This window comes from Artibeus jamaicensis, unplaced genomic scaffold (genome assembly GCF_021234435.1).
Source record: "Artibeus jamaicensis isolate MK-2021 breed Jamaican fruit bat unplaced genomic scaffold, CSHL_Jam_final contig_908, whole genome shotgun sequence".
Classification (NCBI taxonomy): Eukaryota; Metazoa; Chordata; class Mammalia; order Chiroptera; family Phyllostomidae; genus Artibeus; species Artibeus jamaicensis.
In genome coordinates, this window is record NW_026522009.1 from 4,953,520 (window position 1) to 4,965,929 (window position 12,410).

The 12,410-nt window shown below is 32.3% G+C and overlaps 1 protein-coding gene across 2 annotated transcripts in view; it reads right to left on the reverse strand.

Annotated features, from left to right (window-relative positions):
* Positions 1-12,410, reverse strand: part of TECRL (trans-2,3-enoyl-CoA reductase like) — a 73,513-nt gene that overhangs the window by 43,115 nt on the left and 17,988 nt on the right. For both annotated transcript variants that reach the window (XM_053655039.1, XM_037134130.2), the window contains exon 2: positions 12,134-12,185. In XM_053655039.1, coding sequence (XP_053511014.1) covers positions 12,134-12,185 — 52 coding nt within the window. The remainder of the gene's footprint in view (positions 1-12,133; positions 12,186-12,410) is intronic.

The following is a 12,410-nucleotide window of genomic DNA, read 5'->3' on the forward strand; positions in this document are numbered from 1 at the left end:
AAAGAATATTGTCATAGGAATATTCTGCAATTATTATGTTTTGAAACATTACTTTTTTAAGTGTCAGTAAAAATAATGACAATGGAACATTACCAATCTATTGCAATCAACTATCTCTAAAATTGCTTAACAGAAGACAACCTATGCATACATGTTCTAATAAAAATAACTCATAAGTCAAAAGTTCTAATCACCAGTTAAAAGCTATTTGAAATTAAAAAGAAACAAAAGTTAGTAATAGCATAGCAAATGAAGAAGGCATAAATATTTAACTATGACATCTGATTTTTCTAATTAGAAAATATGCAGATAAAGGCACATTATTTTTCTTTTGTTTTTCTATTTGCTAATGCAATTATTATTTTTACATAGCCATTTGTTGCTGTGCAATGTATCTTGACATTATTTGTTGAAAAATATTTTAAAATAGCTACCTTATTGCTCATAGTGAAAATCAGCTTCCAAAGAAGATACAAGGCAAAGGAATGCAAAAGAGACTTCTACAGTTTTAAGTGTTTCCAACCATGGATATTAGAAAAATATGTAAACCATATAAGATCCATTACATTTGACAAATGTTCAATGAGTACATGTGATTAATGCACATAAGTTGTCATATTCTAACCAGCCTAATGATATTCATATAAGGCATCACTTTCAATTGTGCTTTATGAAGCCTTTAATGGTGGAAAAGTCAGTACTAAGCTAACTTTATCACTCTAAGCAAATATTTATGTCTTTGAACTACATAAGTGAATACTGGCGGCATTCACGAAAATGGAGAGTCAGAGAACTTAGAATCTAAACACCTTCAGGAAAATCAATGTCCTTCCAACTACTTCAACATGGATCAACTGCAAAGCTACTTAAAAAACAGATGTGGCATTTACATGTTGTGATGTTTGAACACCGTGCTAGTGAGAGAGTTATCTGCCTATGTAAGCCTTTGGATCAGTTTCAGTTATCTTTTATTAGTTCAATTATCTTTTAAAAGAATAAAGCATAAACTTTCTAAAGTGTTCTTTACTTGTTGAAGTGCAGTAGAGTAGGTGAGAAAAATGGCAGAAAAAAGACAATTCATAAAGAATAAAGCATTTAGGTTAAAAAAAAGGATTTTTAGTATGCAGGAATAGTCTAGAGGATTATCTATACTGCTGAGTATATTGAACTTGAACAACTGACTCACAGCTGAATTATTATTATGTAGTAGATCTAATGCATCAGCCAGTATATTAAATTATTTAAATGCTGAACTTGATTTGTATAACTTTTACCAGTTTAGCCACACTTTAGAGATTTTTCTTTCATAAGTGGAAAGGTTTATATCACTGTGCAATAACATTCTAAATATGTTACATATGAATATAATTCAAATGTATTTATTTGTTTTAATAAGATAATGTTTATCAAACTGTTGTGAGTCATTAGTAAGTTAAAATTGGAATCAATTTTATTCTCAGAATTTTATAAAATAAAATGAAGAAAAGGAAAGGAGTGGAATGGAATGGAATAGAATAGAATAGAATAGAATAGAAAAAAGAAAAGAAAAGAAAAGAAAAGAAAAGAAAAATAAGTACAAATGGATTGTCATATCTCTAAATGCAACATATTGGAATAAATCCTAGATACACAGGTTAAGTTTGTTTTTTGAACTTTTGTTTCAACAGTTTCAATATTCTGTTTTCATATAAATAGTATGAATTTCTTATTCTGTATTATGCCTAAGAAGTATGAACTCTGTGGGTTAAAAAAATGTATTTTTAGCCCTGGCTGGTGTGGCTCAGTGAACTGAGCGCCTGCCTGTGAACCAAAGGGTCCCCTGTTCAATTGCCAGTCAAGGTGCATTCCTGGGTTACAGGTCAGGTCCCAAGTAGGAGAAGCACAAGAGGCAACTGCACATTAATGTTCCTCTACCTCTCTTTCTCCTTCCCTTCCCCTCTCTCTAAAATTAAATAAATAAAATCTTAAAAAATGTATTTTTAAACTTCTTAAAACTATTTATTATAGATCTCTTACATAAAACTTGGCATCAGTGATTGAATTATATTCTGTAAGATAAAACAAATCTGAAGGGTTTAAATATTTCCTTTCTCAAAATAATTTTTTTTGAAATTTGCAATGATTAAAGAAAATGGTAAAATATGTCATATTAGATTTAAACAATCTAAATTATAAGCCATATTCATTCAAGTACATATGCCAGATACCTGCCATTTTTTTCTTTCAACCTAGGAGCATGTTAATTATTATTATTTGTGTTATGATTGGATTTTTTCTACATGATATTGCTCAAAATTATAAATTTTAATTTAAATTTGCTACTTGTCTTTTCAAATATCTATTCACAAATGATAAGGGTTGGCAATGGACAAGTAAACTATTTTATTCTTAATGGTAGTGACATTCTATCTTTGTATATATGGAATGTAAAGCTGATAATAAAAACTTACAGACTACAGCATAGAAAAATTAAGTCCTTTGGAGTGGTATATAGTTTGTAAGACAATAATTATTACTGATAGTTCTTGACCACTGATGGTATTAAATACTTAATTGAAACCGATGTGTCATATTATTACTGAGAGAAGAGACACAGAGAGAAAAATATTGGAGAAATTTTCAAAAATAATTGGTATCCTTGGTGAACTAGAACCTGAATTCTTCACTTAAGACTCTAAGTAAAATTCACCCCCTAACTCCTACCCTTTCTTGATATCACCAGTCCTACTAAGAAGAAGTTCTAAGAGCAGTTGAAATGCTACTTAAAAATATAGTCATGAGGATATAAAGTAGAGCATAGTAAATACAGGCAGTGATACTGTAATAACAATATATGGTATCCATTGGGTATCAGACTTAATAGGGTGATCAATTCATAAGTTATATAAATTTCTAGTCCTATGTTTTACTCTTGAAAGGAAACAATATTGTATGTTATGTGTAATTGAACAAATAAGGAAAAGACACTACTCAGTGTACGTGCGGGTATACTTATAGTGAACCGTGGAGAGAGAATATGGTGACTAATATTTATCATTTGCATCCTGTGCTGTGTGTGGCTGGTGCAGTGATGGGATGAAATGTAAATAGAAACAATGGCTCTGAGAAGTGTGCTATGCAGAGCTGGCTCTATTTAAGAGTTCAGTGGAAGAAAGAAAAACAGTGTCATAGAAGTTTCTACATGGCTGAGTTCAATTCCTTAAGATTCATGAAATTCACATAGGAAAAATAAGCAAAACGCAGTGTCTTTTTAAAAAATGTAAAATAAGGACATTCTCAGCTAGACTAATGAACCATGCACACAGTCGACCCTTTCTTTCTATCAGCAGATGGACACCTAACCAATCAACACTGAGAAACACAAGCTCATGGCATGGCTAAGCGGTGAGATGCACTAAACATGGTCTGCGAAGAACCCTGTGTATATGTGAGTAATTCTCTATCCAGCAATAGAATATCCACATGCTTGATTATACAAAATAATAATAAAGATGATAATGATCATTTATTTTCATATACAAACATAAATAAGATACTAGACTACCGTAGTGTACAAAAAGAAAGGTGTTGGGATTTAAAGCATTTTGAATACCTTATGCATTTAATGGTTAATCTTAGACTTTGATAAAATAATTTTAATGAACAATTTTATTAATCACATTTCATAATTTTATGAAGTCAAACTTTTCTTAATAACTTTCAGTTAGTTCTCTAATTTTGGCAACTACAGATGTGTACAAAGTTCCTCCTTTCCTGTCAAGTAAAAACTTGCTCCAACAGGAAGTTCTTATGTACATAAAATAAGGTTAAGGGTCAGGACGTGTTTGCCAGGGAAAGGAATGGTGAGTAAGGAACAGAATGATGTGACAAAACGCTCACATTGCATCATCATTTTAGTCACATTGCCGTACTAGTGCAGTACTGTCACCCTGTTCCCAAGCAGTAAAAGCCTAAAAGTCTGACAAAAGAGCAGGTGCATGAATTCAGTTTTCTTTTTCATAAGAAATAAACAGCAAGTATTATTATACGAAACTCTGTTTTGATGTCCCAAAATACTCACTGCTGATTTAGTATTGTTAAATCAGTTGCATTATTTGTTAGAAATGATTCCTTTATTACTTTACTTCACTGGAACTAAATCAACCATTTTATTATCTGTAAACTGCTTCTTTGCAGTCTTATAAATGTTGCCTAGATAATTAAGTGATCAAACTAAAAATGAATCAAGGATGCCAGTAAGATATGATATGTATGATAGTGTTTACGTATTTGAAAAATAAGAGAACTGTTTCCAAAGTGATACCTGACAATAATAACAACAACAACAACAACAAAAAGTATTAACACTCAAACCAGCAACAACCAACATGTATAATTTTGCTGACCTTGGAAAGAAAAAGCATCTGCTAGAAAGTTTATTGTTAATGAGGTACTCAACCAAAAAAGACAAAGTGCTATAGCACTGTATAATCAACAACTGCAAAGCAAGGCTTCTGCAAAAAAAAAAAAGACATGGTTATAAAAATGGAAAATTTTAAAGCTGTATAAACAGATATTCAAAATTAAGAAATAAAAACTCTGAAGGAAGGAGACATAAAATAACAAGCCAATTTTAAAAATAGATTCAGTAAATTAGAAGACACAAACAAGAATAATGTGGATCAAGAACAGCATTCAGAGTACAGCCAAACTATTTCTTTATCCTCGCTGGTCTAAGTCTTTTATTTGTCTGTGCAGTTAATTACCCACCCCCCTAGGACTGATCGTTATATGCACATTCCCATCCACATTAGACACGGTTAGCTGTCCAAGATTCCCAGAGTATCCATCATCACCATGGCACTTCTCCAAATTTTGCTTTTCATAGTTCCTCATTAGAACTGATTGTCCCCCTCTTCATGTTTTCAAAGACTCCCCGATGTACCTTACAACACTCGTAGTCTGTCACCAACAGGACATTCTAAGTCAATTTTCTGAGCATTTTGTTGTTGTTGTTGTTGCTGGGTTTTTTTCCAGCAGGATAAATACACGTATACACATATAGTCTGAGGACATTATGAAGATCTAAAGAGGGGGAACCTCACAAAACTTAAATTATTTTCAGAGGGCGGGCTTTCCCCAGTAGGTGAGTGGTCTAAGAACCCATCAGTATCAGTGTACCAACTGTCGTTGCTGTGAGAGGCTGCGTTTAGCTTCAGGGAATATTTTTTGGAGACTCTTTCAATACCTTTGCCCATTTCATGATTGGTGATTTATAAGCACACCTGCCCACTGCACCAAGTGTTCAGCAGTTTTTGACCAAAAATGGCATGACCCCAATGCCCCACCCTCACTATTAACCCTGATCTATCCCTGGGGGCCCTTTTTTTTTGCTTCCCCAGAGGAAAAGAAGTTCTTAAAGTGAAACATTTTACTGAGGTGGAAGAGGTAAAACACAAAACAGCAAAAGCCCTAAGTGCCAGTCAAAATCAGTGAGTTCAGAGACTCATCGAGCAGTGAAAAAAGTCTCAATAGGTGTATTGCATCAAATGGGGAGTACTTTGAAGGTGACTTAAGTTTGATCATGTAAGAACAAATACAGTAGAATAACAGGGGAAAAGTGGGGCAACTGTAACTAAAAAACAATAAAAAGAATAAATACACAAATTTGTATAAATAAATCCCTGTTTTTTTGGGGGGTCTCCCTTCGTATGCCAAAAGGAGCTTTAACTTGATGCTGGAGGCAGTAGGGAAGTAGTGATAGGATGCATGAGACGTATGAGAAAAGGTATTAAACTGGAGACTAATATAGGTATCCAGATTTAAAGTTCCAAGCACTTGAACTGTGGTTGTGAGATTGCAGATATACCAATGGTGTATCCGAATATGTTGGTAGTAGTCATTTACTTGATAGTCAGTGACCTCTTTCAAATAATTTTACTGCAACACACTATCTAAGAATTTTAATAAATATAATTATAATGTGGCTATCTAATCACAGAGCTACACAGCCACATGCATATATACACATACATAACCTGTGTTCTTACAATTTAGATATTTTATTTGTTCTGGGATTAGGCAAGTTTATATTAATTTGTCATCCCCCAAGCCCAAAACCTTCAAATATAGACAAAATGCCTTGGATGAAAATGGTTTCTCATTATCACAATACTTTAAATAGAACCTTTACACTGTAAGACAAAGTATGCAGTACACATCTTTATTTATTGTCCCAAGAATTACTTCATTTCAGTTGTCACCAATTCTTAGAATATAGAAAAAAATTGAAAGTTTCAGAATGTATCTATTACTGCAGCTTTGTGTATCAAATCTAATGAATTTTTTCAGAGGTGTCTGAAAGATGCAATATTGAGATGCCACGTTGGCTGTTGAATATACAGTTGAAAGTTCTGGTAAGAAGACGGTTTTGACCTCATCCATTTGTTAGTGATATTTTCTCTTTTTAAAATTTTATCATATTTTTGTATTATTATTTAGCCCCTTTATGCTCCATCCCTCACCCCAATCACCACACTGCTGCTCACGTGCATGAGGACTTTTCCTTCTGGATCTATCCCTCCACCTCTTACTTGGATCCTATGTCTGCTAGCCTGCTCTCTATCTATGAGTCTGTCTCAGTTTCGCTTGTTAGTCCCATTTGTTCATTAAGTTTCACATATGAGTGAAATCATACGGCATTTGTCTCTCCCTTGCTGATATTCTCTAAACAACTAAAATTATTGAGAACACACACAAAAAGAAAAAATGTAGAATTAAAAAGGAAACATGTTTAAGATAGAGTTTGAGAAGTAATAATATTTAAGAGGCAAAGAATCATGAGAAGTCCTCAAAGGAGTCCGAGAATGAAGGTTCAGATAAGACAAAGGAATTATAATATCTTAGAATAAATTAGGCAAAGAGGTTCAATCAAACAAAAAGAAGCCAAACACAGAGAAAAGTAGTGGACATGTCAAATGCAGTTGATTGACGGTTTAAGTTACAAATGATCAAAAATAATCCACCACCTTAGCTACCCACCACCAAAGAAATGCCAGTGACCTTTGAAAGATCTTGGCTTGCTGACAAATGTGTTTTGAGATGAGTACTCTAAGTTATGAATAGGTGAAGGAATGATGGCATTGTTATAAGTGGTTTGTATGTTGGAAATTTTGTTCGGTAAAAAAATATAGGTGTGTTTGAAAATATAGAATAAAGTGAGAAACAAATGTTACCAGAACAGAGAAAGGTTTTCATAGTAAAGCACCGGATATTAACTAGCAAGTAAGTAAGCAGTCTAGATACAGTACAAATGACAGTTTTAAGCTAGGTGACAGTTCAGAAGAATGGTGGGACTCTGGAGGTTGTGCATTATCTCAACGAGGTCCACAAACTGGGAGCTCTGAATTAAGAATGAGATATTTAGAATAGTAGATGGTCACGTGGTTTAGTCAGTTTCAACATTAAATCATAAATAAGGCAAATCTCCTGGCTTTAATAATATGGTAAGGAGATAAAATAGGAAGTAAAAGTACCAGAAAAACAAGTCTTATCGAGACTTGCATGGTTACCATTTTAGATGTAATTTTCAATGTAATGCCGAGTCTTAGAATGAAGGAAATATCTGAAAACCTGATACAAAAGCTCACAAAGAAAATAGGAAAAAGTTAGGTAGGTAAGTAGAAAAATAAAAAGAAAATTGAGAGGTAATATACTAGAATAACATGAAACTTATAGTTGGTAGCAATTTTATGAAAAAGAGTCGACTTAAATTTTAAAAGTGAACTAGGTGAGTGGTATGCTGTGGATGGTTACAAAACATTATATAAGGAACTCAACACCAAAACACAAACAACCTAAATAAAAAGGCAGAAGACCTGAAATGATGCTTCTCCCAAAAAGATATACATATGGCCAACAGATATATGAAAAGAAGCTGCACTCCACTAGCTATTAGGAAAATGCAAATCAAAACTACAATGAGTTACCACCTCACAACTGTTAGGATGGCTATTATCGACAAGACAGGTAATAACAACTGTTGAAGTTGTAGAGAAAAACAAACCCTCATTCGCTGCTGATGGTAACATAAACTGGTACAGCTACTATGTAACAGTACGTAGGCTCCTCAAAAATATGTAAAATGTAATTTACCATGTAACCCAGCAACCCCTTTTCTGGGCATTTACTCAATAAATTTGATAGCATTTACTTATAAAAATACGCTCACCCTTATGTTCATTGTGGTACTACTCATGGTGACCAAGATGTACAAATTGATGAAGATGATTGGCTAAAGAAGATGCGGTACATGTATTCAATGGAATACTACTCAGCCATAAGGAAATATAAGATATTGTCATTTGCAACAAAATGCGTGAATCCTGAAAATATCATGCTAAGCAAAACATTTCAGACCAAAAAAAGCCTAGAACCATATGATTTCACCCATTTGTGGGATATAAGACTGAAAACAACAAATAAGCAAACAATAAAAAGAAACAAAACCTCATACACAACAGTATGAGAGTTGGCTACCAGGGGGAAAAGAGAGTGGAGAGTAGTAAGGGGTAACGGTGCCCAAATACATGGCAATTGAGGACAATTTGATTTTGAGAGATGCACACACAATGCAATATACAGTTGGTGCATCATAGAATTGTAAACTTGAAATCTACACAATCTTTTTTAGATATTCCATTTATTTTTTTTTAGAGAGAGAGGAAGGGAAAGAGAAAGAGAGGAAGAGAAACATCAGCGTGTGGTTGCCTCTCATGAGCCCTCCACCAGGGACCTGGCACACAACCCAGGCATGTGCCCTGACTAGGAATTGAAACTGTGACCTTTTGATTTGCAGGCCTGTGCTCAAACCACTGAGCTATATTAGCCAGGGTGAAACCTACATAGTCTTATTAACCAATGCCACCTCAGTAAATTTAATTAAAATATATATTTAGATTTCATTTGATAAACATTTAGTGAACCTCAGAATGATCCTGTAGAATTTCTATCTAAAACACTCATTTTAAATTAAATATTTTGCTTTTGACTTTTTTACATTATTTAAGTACAGCTTGGAAATGACTGACATAGGCTTTTAAACTCAAAAGTTACTGAAACAGGAAATTAAGACATTTTTATTTTTAAGAACATGTAAACATTGTTTGGAATTTTGAAAATATTATTTTTAGTTGAATAACATGAAATGGGGTAATGCTACTCAGCCTAGACAGGTAATTGAATAAATACATGGGGATTTTTTTTTAAGCTCTGTTGAAATCTTAGAATTTTTTTTACATTCCTTTAGTCCAAGTGTCCCCTGCACTTGTATAAATCCCTGTTTTTCATCTTGGTTTTGGCAAGCAATAATTTCTATATGCAGGCTGCGTGAAAAGATGGGAGTGACTAGAGGGATTATATATGCATAATTGAGTGTGAAAATCACTAGAGATGTGCAGGAAAGACTTCAAGGGATAAGCAAGAATAATAATTTGAAGTGTTGCAAATGGATGGAGGTAAAGAAAACTGGCGAAGAATTTGCAGTTGAGGGCATTTCACCAATTTTTGGTAGCTAAAGTGAAAAGAGGAGAAACAGTTGAATGTAACATGTTTCATTGGGTTTGTGTATGTGTGTATATATAAAATTTATAGCGTAATAGGTGTCTCTTGATGAAAATTATTGTTCTCTCTCTTTTGCCTTAAAAGCTAACACTGTAATTGCATTTTCCTCCCCTATTTTCTTACCAGTCTGATTGCTGGTGTCACCAGGATAATCTAAAAAAAAGACTTGTAACAAAGCAGGCATGAAAAATTATGAACCTTAAAAGAGCATAAGATAGTCACTTTATACGACAAGAAAAATCATGATTAAAAAGTTCCAAAATAAAACTAAGAAAAATGTGAAGCTGACAGAAGTCAGAGAAATAGTAAGCAGACAAGAAATCAAGATCAGTGAGAAAATCTAGAGAACAAAGACTAGAAATAAAAGACACATAAGGGGCATTCTTCCCTTAGGAAACTAGTCTTCTGATAAGTTACTTTTTTCCTTACAAGGTTAATAATTTGTATCATAACTCCAGGGCCTGAAAAAAACAGCATCTGAAATGTCATAATAAAAAAATAAATTGGCATCAGAAAATAGTCTGTAGAAAGCTAGCAATTGTAGTTATGTAGTTATAACTATTGTACCTGTACTATATATACATATCTATACATAAGTGAGTATTCCTGGTTGAATTTATTTATAAATTTGAAAAAAGAACACAATGTTACATGCTCTTATACATGCTAAGAGGGAAAATATAAAGGCAGTTAGCACTTAACTTTCTTTTAACCATTGTACATACCATCATATATTGTTAGTGTTAAAGTTTCTTGGTTTCTTTTTATGATTTGGCAAATATATTAAACATAATATCCAATTTAATTATGTTTAAGATACTTCTCTGTGATGTAGTACAAGCAAAACATGTTTTTGTGTCTTCATTTTCTAAAACCCGAAGATCGATAACTTTTTTAAATTTAGTACAACAAATGCAAAGTTTCATGAATATTATTTTTCTACAAGTGATGGATATACTTTCAAGGTAAAAGTACTTTTGGAAAAGTAAAAAAGAAAAGCTAAAATTTATGCAAGTGTTAAAGATTCAAACTTTGAATCTTTGAGAAAAGTAAATTAATAGTTGTCAAGATATCCCTAAGAATTGATATAATCAGCTATAAAACTAACCATATTACTGTCATATTCAGTTTTCTATTTCTGAAACTGGACATTTCTTGGATTTTCTGCAAACTGTCTAACTTCATTTGCCTACTTAGAAATAAGCTTGGTACTACATAAATCCAAAAATTCTGGCTCTACAATTTTAAGGTGCCATGTGATTGTTATGCTTGTCTGTCTATCCATACAGACAAGCTATCAGAAAGTACGCATAGAATCACACAAGGCAGTTATTTCTACAAATACATTAGGCTGTTATTCATTTCCTCATTTTAGGATAAATACAGAAATGATGTGCTTCTTAAATTGTCATATCGGTTTAAATAAAAATGTGTTTTCCCTTTTTTACTTTATAGTAAAAAATATTTCCAAATATTCTCTCACTTAATACTACATTCAAAATTTACTGAAACCATATTATTAGATAAAATTGATCCAAGTGTTTCCAAAGATGGCACTCATTACTACTTTAATGAGAACCATATTTATGCAAAGGAAGGAATAAATCAAAAACATTTATAATGTAAATAGGAAATACTTGTGGAAATAATTATGGTAACATGGTTTACATGCATTATGGGATAAGGCATAAATATAGGATTTTAATTTTTTTCAATAATGTACAATATATTGGCATAAGTACATGAAGAATTTGGTTGCTAAAAATAGAGAATTGACCCATGACAGATCTTTACTGAGTTGTCAAAACTACACTCCCCTGATGTGGGATGTTAATGGTGGGGGAGGCCATGCATGTGTGAGGAGAGGCAATAAATCAAAATTCTGTGTATTTTCTGCCAGTTTTGCTATGAACTTTTAGCATTGCTCTAAAAATCATTTAAAAAATGTTCCCTAGCACTTATAGACATCTTCAGTGTTTATGAGTAAACCTTGTTAAAATGTTGTCAAAATAAAAATCAAACGTATACTAACTTCATAGCAATATTTCTAAATAAATAATTACAGGAGATCCATTAATAGGATGTATTAACTATTAATATAGTTAAATAATACAATCTAATATATTGTATAAAGTATTCCAATGTGGAACCAATGTGACAGGTATAAATACATGGAGTAAAATTTCTGCTTAATATTTTGCTTAAATGGAAAAATACTTTGTATTTATTAATGTTTGTATATATAGGAAGTTTTCTGTTAGAATGAAAACTGCTCCGATATGAACTAGAAAACAGTTTTGTGAAAAAACAAAGGGATAATGAGGATTAAAGCACCAGTTACAGAATAAGATACAAAATGTTCATGATCCAGAGGTATTTACCATATTATTTCTGAACTACATGTTAAAATACTCTGTCCACATACTCTTTCTCTCATAACATTGTACTCATCTTTATAGATAATTCTGAATCCATAAAAATAAGACTGCAGTATAAATTCTAATATAAATTCTTAAGTAGTTATAAAACTTACATGCTTTGTGAAATTTTTGTTTAACATCATGAATAGTAGATGTTTGCGTCACCTGTAAAAAAAGAAAATAAAGTTATAAGGAAAAAGTGTTTATCCATTAATCGTACGTTTTTAATAGGAAAAGATAATATAGCATTTTTGAAATATAAAGTTATTTCAAAATAGTCTGCTTATTTTGTTTAGCTTTTTAGTCATTTTTGCTTTAAAAATTTGACACCATAATTCTATACACTTTTTCCAATATTTTAATTTAAATATAACAACAATGGTGTTATTA